This window comes from Saccostrea cucullata, unplaced genomic scaffold (genome assembly GCF_032062105.1).
Source record: "Saccostrea cucullata isolate Sc308-1 unplaced genomic scaffold, CSIRO_AGI_Scuc_v1 ctg861, whole genome shotgun sequence".
Classification (NCBI taxonomy): Eukaryota; Metazoa; Mollusca; class Bivalvia; order Ostreida; family Ostreidae; genus Saccostrea; species Saccostrea cuccullata.
Window position 1 is genome coordinate 412558 of NW_026935377.1, and position 19673 is coordinate 432230.

General features: G+C 32.7%; 1 protein-coding gene across 2 annotated transcripts in view; it reads left to right on the forward strand.

The window, feature by feature from the left end:
- Window positions 1–12699, forward strand: part of LOC134242605 (nuclear pore complex protein Nup133-like) — a 41284-nt gene extending 28585 nt beyond the window's left edge. Inside the window, exons 31-34 of one of the 2 annotated variants that reach the window (XM_062724706.1) lie at window positions 46–126; window positions 465–532; window positions 12009–12094; window positions 12443–12699. In XM_062724706.1, the coding sequence (XP_062580690.1) occupies window positions 46–126; window positions 465–532; window positions 12009–12094; window positions 12443–12576 (369 nt within the window). In that variant the 3' untranslated portion in view covers window positions 12577–12699. Of the gene's footprint in view, window positions 1–45; window positions 127–464; window positions 533–12008; window positions 12095–12442 lie in introns of those variants that run through there. The other variant, XM_062724707.1, reaches the window with a different exon arrangement.
- Window positions 12700–19673: the final 6974 nt, after the last annotated feature.

The window sequence follows — 19673 nt, forward strand, 5'->3', positions numbered from 1 at the left end:
TTGCCATTAAATGCATGTATTGTTAATATTTCATTTCTGTTTTAGTTATACATCTCCGGAACAAACATTGATGCCACAGAATATGATTTCAAGAAAGCATTGGATCTCTTACAATACATAGACAAGGTAAATGTATACAATTATCAGTATAGATAATGAAGGTAATAAAATACATACAATTGTATATAAATGTACATGTATAGGAACTTTAGCAATAAATAAACAACTGGGGTATTTTTACTTATTAAACAGAAACTTTTTGCCATCTTAGAGGATTTAATTTTTTTTAGAAGCACTTCAGAAAGATTTCAAAAACAGCTAGCTTCTTTTTCCAGTTTAAAGTATTTATAAATACCTCTTAAGATACTTATTTTTGAAGAAATGAGAAATTCAAATGTGGAGAAGAAAGGTATCTCTAGTTTTTTATTGAAGTCCTAGAGTTTTTCAGGATTTATTTCTTTCAGACTGACCCATCAATAGACTATGAAAGTCTGAGGATGCACATCTGGGCCCAGTCTATTCTCAGAGACAGGTAAGGTCTCAGGTAGAAATAGAATTATGATACCTGTAAGGTAGTTAAGTTTCTTTGCTCCCTTTGCCTCAGAACATGGAGAAATTGAATGGAATTTCATGTCATCTTTGGTCTTCATTATCAAGACAATAAAATTTGTTATAAATGACAAATCTTCTTTGCATAAATCATTTTTAGCTCACCTCAACGAAGTTGGGGGGAGCTTATGTGATACCCTCGGCGTCGGTGTCGGCGTCGGCGTCCCGGGTTAAGGTTAAGTTTTTTGGAGCAGTTTTCTTTTTAAGTACTTCTATGTCCTATATTGATTAGACATGCATGGAAGATGTTGCTAGTGTGTTTCATTGTACCAGTCAAAGTTTCAGATGCTGCAATTTCAGCAAAGGAATGACCAGGTTAATGTTTTTGGTGCAGGTTAACATTTTTGGTGCAGTTTTTGGTGTAGGTCTCATTTCCGAGTAACTATAAGCCCTATGTTGACCAAACTTACATGGATGATACATCTTAGGATGCATACTACCGGGCTTGCTTCGAATGATGAATCTGACCAACATTTTCCGGTTGAGTGAACAGGTTAAAGTTTTTGGTGAAGGTTTCATTTCGAAGATACTTTGAGCCCTATAATGACCAAACTTGCATGGATGGTACATCTTAGGATGTATTCTACTAGACTTGCTTCGGATACTGAATCTGACCTACATTTTCCGGTTGAGTGTACAGGTTAAAGTTTTTGGTGCAGGTTTCATTTCCAAGTTACTATGAGACATATAATGACCAAACTTACATGGATGATACATCTTAGGATGCATACTACCAGCCTTGCTTCGGATGCTGAATCTGACCTACATTTTCCGGTTGAGTGAACAGGTTAAAGTTTTTGGTGAAGGTTTCATTTCGAAGATACTTTGAGCCCTATAATGACCAAACTTGCATGGATGGTACATCTTAGGATGTATTCTACTAGACTTGCTTCGGATGCTGAATCTGACCTACATTTTCCGGTTGAGTGAACAGGTTAAAGTTTTTGGTGCCGGTTTCATTTCCAAGTTACTATGAGACATATAATGACCAAACTTACATGGATGATACATCTTAGGATGCATACTACCAGCCTTGCTTCGGATGATGAATCTGACCTACATCGGGTTGAGTGAACAGGTAAAAGTTTTTGGTGCAGGTTTCATTTTGAAGATACTTTGAGCCCTATAATGACCAAACTTGCATGGATGGTACATCTTAGGATGTATTCTACTAGACTTGCTTCAGATGCTGAATCTGACCTACATTTTCCGGTTGAGTGAACAGGTTTAAGTTTTTGGTGCAGGTTTCATTTCCAAGTTGGACACAGACTACCAATTATTTTGCTATACATTCCTTTATAACATAAAAAATATTTTAAAAAATTACACCGGCTCAACTTACCTGAAACTTGGCACAGAGTAAGACCATTTCAAGTCCAAAAATTTACCAAGTTCTCAGGAACATTCATAGTCTGCAAGTCCTTTTATGGCATCGCAAATAACCCCTACCCTGCTTTTTTCACTTTCTCTTCGAGGAAAGGGTAAATATGGGCCTCTTTACACCCTTCCTACTACGCACTTAAAAGCAAAATTTCCCATTATTATCATTTTTATAATTTTTTTCAGACCCTCTCCTTTCCATTTATGCCCAAAAATAACCGCTTTCTACTCCATAAACACCCCAAAGAATTTTTAAGAAAAAACCTCTATTTTTAAACTGGAACTACTTGAGTGGTCAATGAAATAGGGGTAAAATTAGTAGTCTGTAACCTAATAAGGACACAAACCTTGTCTGATTTTGCTGAAATTTCACATGCTGGTGTCTTTGGTTTATACAAAGTGGCCGATGAAGTTTCATTGAAATTGATGATCCCTTAACAGAGTTATGGCCCTTTAAATAATGTGCTGGAATACCTTAAAGCAGAGGGTAAAATAAGCATTAGACATACAGTTCTCAGATTTGAAATGCTCACAACATACATATATTACAGTAATTTTCTTTTCTTATATTTTTGTTAACTAGATAAATATGTCCTACACAAATTTCAAGAAAAAAACTTAACCTATTACTTTAGTAAATATTTTTTTAAAAAAATTCAAAAAATACCTTCAAAAAGCATAAAATTCTTGAAAATATTAAAAATAAAGATATTTAGCACATTTAAATCTTAGTAAAACTAATATTAAAAAATTCTACAATGTTAAGGCGATGAAAAATCAGTATAAAAGCTGAGGAAAAGAGATTAATACCTTTGTTATAAGCAGATTATCCAACCTGGTCGATTCAGCCTCTGTCAGGAAATGGTACTTACAACTCTAATTGGATTATCCCTGGTCATATTTAGACTTCTTTGATGGATATTTCTTGTAACAATATGCATGATTAGACAACAAATACCATAAATTCTATGAAAATTTGGATTTTATAATTCTGAATTTCCAAAAAAAAAAGGAATTTAAATGTACATTTTACCTACATACATTCTTCAGGCTGCTGTAAAAAAAGGGGAGGCAACTCTGCACTGTAAAGGTACCAAAGAACAAAACAATTAAAACACATTTATACATACATTCAATTGTTTAACACAGAAAATACATACCATGCCTGTGTCACATATAATTGGTCCTGGAGTTGCTTGGAAGTTCACTAATAAGAACAGGAAAGGGGGGGGGGGGGTGGTAAAGAAGGTTCTATTTAACTGGAGTACATAAGTTCTGTCTGTCTCGTGGAGCACTATTTCTGCACAAAGTTTATCCAAATTCTCTAAAACACCTGTCTTTGTCAAAAAATGATGATTTTGTCTGATATGCGACCACCGACAATGATGTCCAAGATTCCACAAGAGTAGAAAAAGGCAGTAGGACCAAACATCCCATATGAAATGTTGAGCACCTTACTGACCTCCCCTGTCTTGGACAATCACAGATCAGTGCCAGCAACCAGACAGCAGATGTTCATTTCCAAAAGCTGAAGGAAAAAAAAAAGTTTTAGAGAGTTTAATTAATAAGCAACAGATGATAATGAACAGATGAAAACAGTACAGTCAATTCTCGAATTATCGCCATTCGATTCATCGCCATTTTCGCAATACCGCCATGATTTCCAAAGAACGTTTTTCCTGCTATATAAAATTCTCTTTATAACGCCAAATTCGCATACCGCCATCCGCCACCCTGTTTTCACAACAAACGTCCAATTTTAAGTGTCAATTATCTCGATAATACCGCCACAGGTGCATGTGGTTAGTGAAGCGCGGCTAATTGGTTGACGCTATCCCTGTTGTAAAGCATGCAATTAAGTAAACAATTATTTTAAAATGAACTGTTAGAATAATTTTGTTCTCTGTTTAATGAAATCATTTAGTCAAGGCTTCGCCATGAAAGCGGTCGTTGTAAAGTATGCCGATAACGATATTATTTTTATTTGATGATCTCTGTTTTAAAAACAATGCAAAGTTTTGCTTTAAAAAATTATAAGTCAGAAATTGCGAACGTTTCATTAACAATGATTTCATAAACAATGAATTTATTCAAGAACTTATTTTACGTACTATAGGCAATATATCACGACGATCGGCCCAGCATTTTTTTTTAATATCAGATGTGCAGATTTACATGCATACACATGTACTTGTCTTAATTTCATAACGGAATATTTTGTTTTAGCGAAATTGTACAATGAAAAAAATTACTTGAAGTATTTTCAAATTTAGAAATATGTTTATATATACATGTACATGTGATAATAAGAATAGAAACACTAAATGGTATTTCTAAGAACGATAACTCTACGTCTTATTTCCTAAAAGATGGAAAATTCAATTCATCGCCAAATTCATTATACCGCCATGATTTTTAAATTACAAAAGGTGGCGGTTTATCGAGAATTAACTGTATATAAAAAAGAAAACAAACAAAAATAATACAAACTATGAATCAGTTGATTGTATACCTTTAACTTGGCTGCTTTTGACTGCAAAATTGATGACAGTTGTATCTTGATTTCTGAATGCTCACTTTGTCTGCTTCTGGTACAAAAATTGTTCACTTCTGACTGGCAACTGGCCTGAATTTTTTAAGTCACCCATCCAGGCTACAACTGCATGCATCCCCACAATCCACTACATATGAGCCACTAAAAAAATGAATTTAAAGCATTTTAACTTCAGTTCACATTTATAATTAATAAAATATTGTGTCAAATTAATAAGTAATTGGAACAATTATAATTACAAACACCAAGTAGCTTAAGTTTTGAGAAATTAGACATTTCTTTCCTACTAACAATAGTGTAATCTGAACAATCAAATGTTAAAAACATACCTTGGTTTTTGAACTCCATTTGACATTTAAGATAACAGGATAGGTGGGGAATGGGTTCTATGTTACCTACAACATTATTATATATAAAGAATCAAAATTCATATTGCATAAATTCTTGACACACATCAATTGCACACATTATGTCATACCCTTTGACAACCTGAGCAGGTGCCCCCTCCCCCTTTTTAATTATTTAAATCCATTTAACTTCTCTAAAATATAATTTTATCCATTAATTTTTTCAACAATTAGCATAATTAGTTCCAAATTATCCGAAAAGTGCCAATAAACTGATTATCACGAGTTTTGACCTTTGACCTGATAGGACACAGACTACCAATTATTTTGCTATACATTCCTTTATAACATAAAAAATATTTTAAAAAATTACACCGGCTCAACTTACCTGAAACTTGGCACAGAGTAAGACCATTTCAAGTCCAAAAATTTACCAAGTTCTCAGGAACATTCATAGTCTGCAAGTCCTTTTATGGCATCGCAAATAACCCCTACCCTGCTTTTTTCACTTTCTCTTCGAGGAAAGGGTAAATATGGGCCTCTTTACACCCTTCCTACTACGCACTTAAAAGCAAAATTTCCCATTATTATCATTTTTATAATTTTTTTCAGACCCTCTCCTTTCCATTTATGCCCAAAAATAACCGCTTTCTACTCCATAAACACCCCAAAGAATTTTTAAGAAAAAACCTCTATTTTTAAACTGGAACTACTTGAGTGGTCAATGAAATAGGGGTAAAATTAGTAGTCTGTAACCAGTTACTATGAGACATATAATGACCAAACTTACATGGATGATACATCTTAGGATGCATACTACCAGCCTTGCTTCGGATGCTGAATCTGACCTACATTTTCCGGTTGAGTGAACAGGTTTAAGTTTTTGGTGAAGGTTTCATTTTCAAGGTACAGTGTACTATGAACCCTATAATGACTAAATTGCATGGATGGTACATCTTAGGATGCATACACTACTGGACGAAAAAAGTGCTGAGAATCCCAAATTTTACTGATAATGTTTGATAATTACTGATACGGTGCTGTTCTTGCTGATAATTACTGATATTTACTGTTATTATTACTGTTGTTGCTGATAATTTTAGTTGTTGCTGATAAAAACTGATAAATACTGTCGTCTTTTACTGTGGAGTCTGATAAATGCTGATAAATACTGTAGAGGTACTGTCGCTGCTGAGAATTACTGATAATTACTGTTGAGGTACTGTCGATGCTGAGATTTACTGATAATTACTGTTGAGGTACTGTCGATGCTGAGATTTACTGATAATTACTGTGGTTATTGTTTTTAACCTGGGAATGGATTAAAATAGCCAGAGAAATGATTATTTGCTTTTTTTTTTTAAAGTATTTTAACAAATTCATTAAGTCAATTACAAAATAAATTATTCTAAATAAAAAAGTCACGTTTTATTAATTTGTTTTCAGTTTTCACCTATTAATTTCATTAAAATTATTTTTAGAACATAATGTTAACATAAGCTTTCATAATTGTTTATGTTTTTTCTTTAAATTTCTCCTTACACGTAGATGACATTATCTGAGGAAAATTATTCTGTTGTATTTGCAGTGGTTTTTTTCTTCCCAAGTACTTTTTTTAAAAAAGTTTAATTTTTGTTCATAAAGGTAAAAAAAAACTCATCTCATATTTTTTCTCACATGTATGTGTACTGTCCTCAAAAGCTTTTTGTGGGTATCTTTAATACTTCAATACAGTCAATGGTTGTAAATATCAATTTATTTTACCGTGTGGAGAACTGAAAATGCATGAGTACATTAAGCTGAAAACACCCCCCCCCCCTTTTTCCATTTACTTTTAAATTAATCTCTCATTTTAACAAGACAGCATTAAATATTTGTCATAAAATCTAGTCTTGAAGCGTACTCTTTGTTATTTTATAGAAGAATGTGACAGGGTTAAATAATTAAATTGAAGCATCTTTAATTATTTTTTTTATATATTATGTAGACAGCGCGCTCTAGTTCTCCCTACGAATTTTATATCATTGTGTCACTTTCTAGCTTTCTCTCTCTCTCTCTCTCTCTCTCTCTCTCTCTCTCTCTCTCACTCTCTTTTAACTTATTTGTTAAGGCTTAAGTATTGTACACTACATGACATAAATCTTATGCAGTGTGATTTTCAGTCATTGAAATATGTACACGTCTTTCTTTAGGCTAATTCTTTTTTCATTGTATACAGTTTTAAGTATATGGGGATATGGCTTCAAATATTATGCGCCACTCCTTAAACATGTTATATGCGGTCAGTCAGTTAAAAAACAAAATAAAATAAATCATAACTTGAATTAACTTTTTCCATTAATGCAAACTTTGTGCTTGTTGTTCTGGAACATACATGTCAACCACGTGTAAAAGTTTTACTTTCGTTTTAGAATCGGGTCAATTATTAGTACATTCTGCCATAGGGACATCGTTACGGCTTGCGTTTTTGTAAAATTAGAATTTTGTGCAGAGATTATAATTTTTTTTTAATTCCATTTTTGTCCAAGACCTTTGTATAAACGAACAGTACAGACTTGATGCTTATTTATATGAATTTACTTGATTGTAGCACAAAAAGGAGGGGGTGAAATACTGTTTACAATTAAGTGATCAATAGCCGATAGGGCAAGGTCTGTTCTCTAGTTGAGTGTTTTAAAAGTCATGCAAGTTATGATATTATACTTATCGAATTTTTTATATGCATGAATAAAATTATTTTAAAGAATCAATTGCAATGAACCATACAAAATTCAGAACTGAAGTAATCATGAGTGCGATACACAACGTCATGTTTCTGACATTCAAAATCCATACATTTAAGGTTTTTTTTTCTCGGATTAAGCGAAGTGGAGTAAATTCCCTCCATCTGAATTGTGAACAATTAATGCTGATATTATTTCAAAAAAGTGCTTCACTAAACAATCTTTCTCTTATATCTATATGATTGTATATTTTGCACACTTTTTTTTTATTAAAAAGTGCAGTCAGTTTCTCGTCTACGTATTTACCGGTCCCAAACCATCGTTAACAGAGATTGAGAATTGAAAATACATGTGACCACCTCCCCCGGATATTCTTTTATCTGATAAACAAAATATACTCCCCGGCCTAAAGTCCCTTACTTCACATTTATAGCAACCTACATTTTTTTTTGTTTAGTTTCTTATTCACGCATGCCTTTTAGACCTACTGTTATGTATGAAATCAGTGTATGTTTTTGTGGTCTATGTATACTAATGTAAAATGGTAAAAAGATTAAAAAAAAATGATTGATTGATTGAAGAAATATGCGTAAAACTAAAAATTGAAATTAAATACTGAAGAAAGATAGATTTTTGAGAATTGAAATAATAATTAAAATAAGTCTGTACAACGTACATGATGTACATGACAGGTATATATATATATTTTTTATTATGGTACCAAAGTGTTCTATTCTAAATATTTTTTTCTATCAATTTCATTCGTCATCAAATTCAATATTACGGAGTTTTTTTTTCGGGCGACCATAAACTTTAAGATTGTTCCAAAGTAGCGAGTACATGTACAGTGTAGGTAGTTTGTTTATTGATAACACCGGTAGCCGCAGACGAAGAACAATAGGTAATTAGTGCCCATTGTTACGCTGACCACTACAATTTGCATGGAATATACAAGTTGTACCCCGTTCTACCCCGGGGCTGAAGACATGTACACAATACAGCCAAATCACAGGTCGATCACCGATTTCTGATCAATTGAAATCAATTTAAAGGTGTTTTCCTTTCAACTTTTTACCATGCAAAATTAAAATCGATCAATTTGATCATATACTAATAGTAACATATTAGATTAAGTCTCATTTCAGTTCTTATTTCCCATTCCATAAATCAAATAAAAAAAATCAATGAGATTTCAAAACTGATTAAAAAAAAAAGATTGTGTATTTAAATTTTAAGAGACAAACTAAACACATGTACCTTTGCACTAGGGATTCTTAACCTCTAATTTTTAATCAGCTCGCCCCATTTGCCGGTTGCACATTCATACAGTGTGTATTTGTACATATGTACATGTGGAGGAGTTTAATTCTTGGACGATCTACAAACGTCTACATAAAATTAAAATAAATGAATGAATAAATAAATTATTAATTAAAATCAGTGCCCACAGATTGAACATATTCAAACCTGTTGTTACCTCTTAGTTACTTATAAAAGGGATAAAATTTCTAATTTTCGAGCAAATCAAATATATCGACAAAAAGAGACCAGAAAACTGAACATTTAACAAGATAAATATAATTGTTTTCGAGAAAAAAAGGCCTTCAAAAACAAAATGTTGTCCAAACTCGACCAGTTGACCTAGTGAAAACGGAACAAATCCAACTTTTCTAACCTGCAGGAAACTTGTTTATTTTTTTCCATCCATTAATAACTTTTTTCTTATTATTGAAAAAAAAGATCACCGATCTCCCTATATAATTTCCTTGGAGTCGGGAAAGGCGGCGATGGATCTTTTATAAGATAGCATAATTTTCTTTTTATTTACAGTTTATTTTTCAATAAGATCTTAATGTGCAAAAGTAAAATTCCATTTTTTTTCTGCAGTTAATTTTTTTTTATTAATTCTATTTTCTATATATTCATTTGATTATTGTCAAAATTTTCACAAACGTAATGTAGAAATTGAGATCAGCATACATACATACAGTCATGTAATTTTGTCACAAGCAGAACATGTAAAGAAATATGAAAATTTTGTCATGATAATTCAAGAAAGAGAAAGTAATAATTGAAGGTTTTTATAGCCCTCTGTTTTATTTTAAACCAATTACCGGGTTAAAAACAATGACCACAGTAATTATCAGTAAATCTCAGCATCGACAGTACCTCAACAGTAATTATCAGCAATTCTCAGCAACGACAGTACCTCAACAGTATTTATCAGATTCAACAGTAAAAGGCAACAGTAATTATCAGTATTTATCAGAGACAACAAAAAATATCAGCAACAACAGTAATAATAACAGCAAATATCAGTATTTATCAGCAACAACAGCACAGTATCAGTAATTATCAAACTTTATCAGTAAAATTTGGGATTCTCAGCACTTTTTTCGTCCAGCAGTGATACTACCAGACTTGCTTCGGATGCTGAATCTGACCTACATTTTCCAGTCAGGGGCATCATGGAATCAAGTTATTTTTCATAATAACTTGTTCAGGTTACCTTACTTATATATGACTATACAAAGAAGTAACTCATTTGAGTTAATTGAATGCCTATCAATTTTGCTACAAAACATCAATATGTTGAGTTTTTTGCTGATTAAAGATGATGCAAGGCTGATAAAGTTATAAATATATGTACTTCTTTTAAAAAACTCAACAGACTTAATTTCTCCTGAGCAGATTGGATGATATTAAATAAATATCATGATTTTTTGAAAGGAAAAATCATTTGGTTTTAGGAACATTTCAGGGGTGAATTACACATCTTCCGCCAATTTTGCCAACACTGCGACTAATTTTCTCATAATCATTGGACATTACTGTACAATCTGTAAGTCTTATATTTTTTGTGCAAAGCTGTATATTTTTGTGCAAGAGTTCTAAAGTGAGGTGGGTTAAGGATGAAATAACAGAAATAAGTTATGATTTGTGGAATTTTAGTGTCCTAGATTGTAAAGATAGATTACTTTTCCTGTCATAAACCATCTAACCAGAACTTGATAACCCAAGCACAGCATGAATAAAGCTATTCAGATTCCAGTAGGTTTACACTAATGAGTAGTAAAGTATCAATAACAGGAATAAGTTACTGAAGAAAAGCATAATCAGGGGAAGATAACCCAAAATGTACACATTTAATAACTTAAACAAATTATTTGAAAAATAACTTGTTTCCATGATGCCCTTGACTGTTTCTGGACGAGTAAACAGGTTAAAGTTTATGGTGCAGGATTCATTTCCAAGTAACTTTGCGCCCTATAATGACCAAACTTGCATGGATGGTACATCTAAGGGTGCATTCTACTAGGCTGGCTTCGGATGCTGAATCTGACCTACATTTTCTGGATTAGTGGAAAGGTTAATTATTTTATACAGGTTTCATTTGCAAGTAACTTTAAGCCCTATGTTGACCAAACTTGCATGGATGATACATCTTAGGATGCACACTAATGGACTTGCTTCAGATGCTGAATTCGACATACATTTTCCAGATAATAGACCTCGTAAAAGTTATGGGTGCAAGTCTATCACCAAGAAACTATAAGTCTTATATAAACCAGTTGCTTAAATGATGCGTCAAGGGATGAAAACTCTCAATCTTGCTTCAGATGCTGGATTTTAATTACATTTTCATGATGAAGAACTAGTTTTTAGTTTTTATATAGGTCAATTCCAAAGTATCAAAATTGCATAAATTTTGCATTTTCGGATGTACACTTTTTGTTGGTTAATTGTGTGACTTAAGGACAGACGAGACGTTCCTTAATAATAGATAAATTTTTCTAAAAGTTTGTCATTAAAGTATTGATACTAAAACATGTTTACTTACAAAAAATTGAGGTACCTTGCCAGGCATTTCCGGAAAATACCAGGGGGAGTGTTTCTTATATAATCCTTTGGGGAAGAACAAAAATTTTCCAATTCCAAATGTTGAAGTGTTTAGATTTTTCAAAAGCGTTTAGAAACTGGTTAAGAAGTCAGAATGAAATTAAAATTTTGAATATTTAAATCATACATTTCGAAGATATACAAAACAGATTTTGAGGAACGTCTCGTCTGACCTTAATTTGCCTTACTTAAAGACAACACATGTTGAGGTGAGCTCTGTAATCTCTGATTACCTATGTTTTATACCTAAAATAAACACGTACAGAAGTAAAGTAGGTAGGTCTAGAATGATACATGTATTCTTTGAAGTCGTTAAGTTTCACTCCACTTTGCTTATTTAGTTCAGGGAGACATTGAGTGGAATTTCTGGTCTCCTTTGGTTTTCATTATCAATATAAAATTTATAATAAATGACAAATTTTCTTTGCATTAATTAATATTTTTATATTTTAACAAAATACAATTAAAGAACAAAAATTGTATTTTAATTAACAGCTGGCAACAAGATGATTCTGTGGATGTTATGGACACCATCATGAATACTGTGTTCTTCAAAACAGTGGACCTGGCTTACAAAGAAGGTAAGGTATTACATAGAAAATGTGTTGGTCTTGTAATTACTGATTGTTGTATATTTTTGTTAGATGTATATCAAAATGTGTATTTGTTGTATGCATCATTAAAATTTTTGGATTTGTGTTTTAATTTTTGAGTTAAATAAAATCTTTTTGTAGAAAATTACCTGGGTTTTGATAATTTGTTAACCTATTGAATTTAAAAAAAAATTTTTAAAAAAAGAAAGAAAGACAAAAAGAATTGCAGAATTTCAGGGCAGTTACTCTAACTTCTTGTACGTTCAAAACAGATGTCAATAGTTTCATCTCTGGCGAACAACTGATGAATCTGATGTCATTATTTTTTTTATTCAGGAATGGATGTGAAGACATTTATGCCAGAATTAAGGGCAGTGTTAAACTGTGATGAACTTGGAGACATTAAAGATAATGCTGGCTTTCAGTATTTGATACAAGCTGGATATGAACATATTGGACAAGTGTTATGATTTATGTAAAGTCACAGATGAGTCTGCGTTGGATACGAGTTTTTATGAACTTATTGAATATGAAGTGTGATGATCCATGTTAAGTGAAATAGAAGTGTACAGGGAATATAGTTAATGTGCAAAGTATGGAAAGGTAGCTCAGCAATAATGTAATGTGCAGTAGAAGTAACGTTTCAGTTGAAATTTTGTTGGAAGGATTTGTTGTAATAAAATTTGACGGTTATTTCTTTACACAGGGTTCATGTATATGAGTTCCTCCAAACATGGAGTTCAAACCGTTAGTGTAATTTTATATCATTTATAACATATAAAAGGAGAATCCCTGAGAAACTTTGTTTAAATTTGATAATTATTTGTATTGTGTAAAACCTGCCAAAATTGTTAATTTCGAGTTTAACTTGAAGAGATTGTCGCTTTCTCTATATATAATTTGCAATTATTATGTTTCTTGACGAGTTTTATTGAATGGGGTAAATGTAAATTACATCAACTCTCATTTTATTGGACAATTTTCCTAAAAAGCATGTAGATAGACGATGTAGATAAAAGATGTTACTATCTTCACCCTCTGCAGTTTGATTGCAAGGCAGTTTGTCAAGTCTTCTGCCTGATACCATGTACATGTTATGAAATTAATTTTCAACTAATCAGCATCCAGGAAAACGAACAATTACAATTGTAATGCAATGGATGGAGGATAGTACAGAATCTTATTTAATGTGAAAAGAATCAGCTAGTTTGGTGAGGTGTATCCTATATTTTAACTCAGTCAAATCAATATACATGTGTAATTTAAAACATCAAGGAATGGATTTTGTTTGTTGATTTACAAATTAATATAAGTTCTCAATATAGTATAGTAAGTATAATGTTGGGATTACAGTGTATATTAAACATGTTTATGTAATGTTATATTTTTAAATTCTTTTTACAGCTGTATTACCAGACTGATGTATAGAGGATGTTTAAAGAGTTTCTGTCCAAATAGATGTTGGTAAGGTTATGATAAAACTACAGTGTATACATTATAAGTTATATATGTTGTTCATAAATTGGACAGAGAAAGTTTTCTTGCTGACATATTCCAACTTCCAAATTGCTTATAGTATAACCTCTAATTAGAAAGGACTTTGTTTTGTTACCTTCATATTTCATTTGGTTTAAGAAGCTGGTTTAAATGTTGAAGTAAAAGCTGATAGATAAATGAATACAATGAACAAGGTATTTGGTAAGAGTGAGTCTGTGTCAATCCCAGCCACACAGACAAACAGTCCGCTTCCTGTATCGCTGTGTCACCAGAGGGCGTCGTCAGGTACTAGCCGAACATCGCCTACGAAGGCTCGTCCACAGAAATCAGCGCAGAGCTCAGGGGTGACGAGTGTGCCAGCGTCGTAACTTTGAGGTAAATATTTTTGGGGAATTTAGTGCATAAATATCATAATGCGTTAGATGTAAAGACTTTTTATATATAAAATGTATGTTATAAAGTTAACACTAACCTTTTGTTATAGTCATGAAGAGAGCAGTTATAATTTATAAAACATATCAATTTTTCAGCCGTTTGGATGCCTGCTGGCTACCTCCACTAGTTCCCTTGTTCTTCTGTCTCCAGTACCAGGACAGGTAAGTCAAGATTAACATCTCATCTAAGTAAGCCCTTTAGAGTTACTCACCTTTCTCTAATGTTAGGTCAGGTAAGTCATTTTATCTTCGTGTTTAAATAATTCATAAAGATTTACACACCCCTATAGCTGCCCAATAGAGTATTATCAGGTCTTCTTCAGGATCATCTCTGAACTATTATTTGATGTTTGTAGTAATCTTAAATAAAATATTTCCGAATGTGCTGGTATGCTGTTGATGTTCCTTTGGTCTCAGGATGTATGGAACAAAAAACCTGCCATTGGGGTAAATTCCTGCATACCCATGATTCGACCTGGATACTTAACAATATCTCTATTTGTAGTACACGTTGACCTGCCACGCTCTGAAGGGATCACAAGGAATGTTTTCAGGAATCGGGAGACGAATGTCATCCTTAGCTTTATATTCGGGGCCTCCACCTTACAACTGTCAGCGGCAGTAAGTCTGTTCTGATTAATGTATATATAAGCGGGAGACGAATGTCGTCCTTTATATTCGGGGCCTCCACCTTACAACCGTCAGGGGCAGTAAGTCTGTTCTGATTAAATATATGTAATCGGGAGACGAATGTCGTCCTTTATATTCGGGGCCTCCACCTTACAACCCTCAGGGGCAGTAAGTCTGTTCTGATTAAATATATGTAATCGGAAGACGAATGTCATCCTTTATATTCGGGGCCTCCATCTTAAAACCCTCAGGGGCAGTAAGTCTGTTCTGATTAAATATATATAATCGGGAGACGAATGTCGTCCTTTATATTCGGGGCCTCCATCTTAAAACCCTCAGGGGCAGTAAGTCAATGTTTTGGTGAAATATTAATGTACAGTCATCTATCGGAGGGAAATAAATCTGATAATTTAACCAACCATGTGAACATGGAACTCCATTGAGATGATTTGATTACATACATAATTCATGCTATAAGTTCGAGGGAACAACATAAGCATTTTGATAATAAATATAGTTTGATTGAATTACTACTACCATTGACATTTTAAGCTCCCTATTTTTATTGACAGACTGTATTTTTTATTTGTAGCCATTGCAGGCCGTTGTGTGTGGGAAATGTAAAGACGCGGATAAGCGGCCATTTTATGTTTTATCTAGGACACAGTTTCAGAAATGGGTCATCTCTCAGCCGTCATAGAAAAGGTTCCTATTTAGACTGTTTGTTCGTGAAATATTAATTAGAAGCACTAAACAATTCCATGTTTTAAACAGTTACTGTATGGAGGTTGTACTTCACCTGCACTCTAAAATATGGTTATAGCAAACAAACATACATATGAGGAATTCAAGCTTACAGTGAAGTTGAATTCATTTGAAAAAGTTTAAATTGTTTTATGAATTTAACGAATATAACTATTTACATTAATTAGATATTAGAATATTTTTCCTGGCTTTTTGCTGTAAGCATGTTTTAGTGTACAAGAACATGATGGAATTAAATTTTTAAAAAGTTTGAAAACTAGACCTGTAAATGAAGTGCAGCAAGTGCTACATGCTTGTAAGAGATATTGATTTCACAGTCTATAACTTTAAAAGATTTAAATTCCGTTAGATACTTCAGTCACTTTTTTCATTTGCAATTCTCAAAAATACATATGCAATATAGACCGTAACATTTGGTGAACAGTTTACATGTATATTGATGTTACATGTACATGTATAAAATACCGTATAAGTGGAAATTTTAGCGATGCGCAAATTTAGCAATTTGTCCTTAAAAATAGATATTTTATTTTTAGCGAGATGTAATTTTAGCGATTTTAAAATGCTCACTAAAGAAGCTATTACAGATAAAATGCAAATAATTTTTAGCGATATTCAATTTTAGCGATCTCGGCACCCTCGCTAATAATGCCAAAATTAAATCCTTGCCATAAATTCTGCTTTTAAGGTATTTCTTTTTTCCAGCTGTTCTATCAGATTAATGTAGATAGGATGTTTAGAGAGTTTCTCTCCAAAAAGGTTTGGGTAAGGTCCTAATAAACTCTTGATATACATTACAAGTTATCTGAACTACGTTATTGCTTTCTATGTCAGAGAGTTTTTCTTGGTTACCTTTTCTAACTTTCAAAGTTTCTTTTTGTATGAATTATAATTACAAATGGCTTTTGTACTTGATTACTGTTTGTTTTCTCCATATTTTATGTACACATAGCTATGGAAAGCTGGTTTCAATTTTAAAACTATAGTTATATCTGATAGAAAAATTTACATCCAACAATTCCACAGGGTCAGTTTCATTTCTGTAAGCAACACTTAAATAGACATGATTATTTTCTGTAAAAGGAAAAAAAAAGAGTTATATAAAAGGTGTTAAATCCAGTTTGTTTTATGTCGTTTAGAACCAGGACTCACGACAGCTGAGACCTGGTTGATAGACATGCAGCCCACTCAGTATGTCTGAGGTTTTCCCTGACATATAATCAGAAATAATAATTTACTATTCACCTTTTCTGAAAAAGAGGGGGTATACTGTTTCAAACTTTGTGTATCTGTCTGTCTGTATCTGTAACAAATTTTGTCACAGTTTTCTCAGCAACTACTCAATGCAGATGCCTCTTGTTCTAACATGACTTTTCTTCTCTTTTTTCAGACCAGGTGTTGTATTTCTTGGTGCAGGTGTCAATATGCACGTAGACTTGACTGTACACATCGGACTGGGTAAGATAGACTTCATTAAGAATTAATCATGAATGTTGATGGTGTTCAAAGTGTTTCAACACCTGTCCAATAACATAGACCAGACATTCAGTGCTCCAAGTTGCGTCTATAATGGTTGCATTTGCGACCAAAAAATTCATTTTGCGACCCCCAAAAATTAAAAGAATATCGTATTTTCATGCCTGCAATAATTTGGGCTCACGATTGTCTGTATTTACGATCAGGATCAAGACATACTTTTTTCCAAAGTTTCTCTATCAAGAAAATGTTTAAAAACAACTTTGTAAAACATCACAAAGACTGAGATTACGTAATGTTCCACCAGCATGCTGTACGATAGTCTACAGGATGTGTTGTGTTCAACCATATGCTTGTCTTTGGTGGCTCTATGTAATATTTCATGAGTGATTTCTTCAGTCTGGCAAATTGTTTTGTCACAGTAATAAGAAAGTCTTTAATTTAAAAAGGATACAATATATTGATGGTGCAATATAAAATGAATGTCGTTCATTGCTTATTGTATGCTACATGCATATGTGTTCCTGTATACAGGGTTATTTTCGCCCCATGTTATTTTCGCCCTTTAGAACTTGTGAACAATTTTGCCCCGTTTTAAATTCGCCCAGTCATAGTTCTGTTTAAGAAATTATGAGGTGTAATTTGAATTCCCCCCGTTTTAAATTCGCCCAATCAAGGAGAGGGTGAAAGGGGCAAAAATAAAACGGGGGCGAAAATTTCCCCGTATAGATCTACAGTATTCACAAAATGTCTTCACCTTGGCGAGAAAAATATTTATTGATGGCGACCAGAAATTCTGAAATGGCAACCAAAATTTTTTTAGGTGTCATTTAGCCACCAGTCGTAGGAAGTGCTACTTAGAAAAATGAACAATACTATAAATACATGCAATAAGGCCATCTGTCTATATAAATATATAAAAGGAGTATCGTATATACATGCATTCTTTGATAAGTCAGAATTTGGGGAATTAAACTTCAGTACAAAGCTCTATGTCTGACTTATAGGCGAGATATAAAATGATTGGTATTCTAGAAGGTTAATCTTTCTAAAGACTCAGAATCTGGGGGGATTAGGCGAGTCATATGCCCACACGGTCGCTCTGTAAGCATATCGGAAATTTCATAGTTGTATGATACGATTTGCCTATAAACATTTAAACTCTATACAGTACTGTCCAAATGACAATTTCTATATTTTTAAACCTTGCAGTTATCGTTACAGTATTTTTTTTAACGTGATGCTTTTAATACTGCGTGTTAATTGTTCTATCAGATATGTTTTCAGGGGTTTGGAGATGGTACACGCCCATGATCATATACATTTCAAACGTGTTATGTAGTCTTGATCTGAATGCATTCAAAATATTATATACACATGTATCTTGGAAATGTAGTAATTGACCGTAAATAAATTCATCATCTTATCTATTCATTTTGTTTTTCGTGAAAAAATGTATTTATCTAAATTTCAATCTGAACTTAAAAAATCGTGATTCTAACACTCACAACAAATAACTAGGTGCTTCAACACCGCCGCTATTACTACTGAGCCACGAAGTCGCACATACAATGCCCTTTAAATAGCAAACATTTCTATATGTAAGGCAAACGCACCATTGGACTTGGAGTTTTTGAGAATATGTTCCGAAATTTAAGTAGGTAAACTCAATTTTTTTTATATAGAGTGGGTCTTCGTACCATTTTTTTGAAACTGGTGAGAGATACATCCTTCCACACCCTTTCAATATTTATTTACGAACAAATGGTAGAAAGACCCACTCTATATAAAAAAACACAGTTTTAACATTCCATTTCTATCATTTTTATGGTTTCTAAGGCGTGTTACCATTTTGGTGGGCTAATTACAATCAATTTGTAAGTCATTTAATTCAGGTTTTATCTTTACTGTATCCATATGGTTATAAATAACACCCAAAGTTAACAAAAAGTTGAATTAACAAGAATTTTTTAATCAATATTTTCCCTTGCGTAGGCATATGACTCGTCTAATCCACCCAGATTCTTAGCTTCAAAAATACAGCCTGCTTATAGGCGGACTGACTTATAGGCAAGTGCATGTACATGTAACTACTGTAAATCACTTTATATTCGCTAGAACTTTATTTTCGCGTAATTACGCGAGACAGTGTACTCGCTAAAATTAAATTCTCGCATATAATAGTATTCCTTAAGATTAAATAGTCTAGAGCAATAACCACAATCCGTGAGAATTGTGTCTCGCTAATCAAGAGTCGATGACTATCTCGCGAAAATAAGGTGTCGCGAAAATTTTGTGATCTACAGTATATATATGGTAATTTTATAAGTTTTACATTATAGTGTGAATTGCAGAAATGAATATTACAATGTACTAAAAAAAAAGAAGGCCAACTGATTGATGTAGTTTGACCAACCTATCTAAATTGCCCATACTCAGATGATTAATTTTGAAAATACATATAGTTCCTACTGTGCATTCTACCACACAGTGACAAGGTTTTATTATATGTTTTATAGGGTATTGAATGTGATAGACTTCAAATGGATTTTATATAAAAGGAATGATTTCAGTTTTTCATTACAGTACTGGCTATTTCATATCAAGTTTACATCTGATCTCATCACAGTTAGATTACTATGTAATGTTACTACATGCATCAATTTAATCATTTAACAACTTAACCATTATGGTAAATACAAATATTCTCTGATGATATTCTAATAATTTTTTTTTTCTTCATTTAATAGGTAGTTTTTAATACA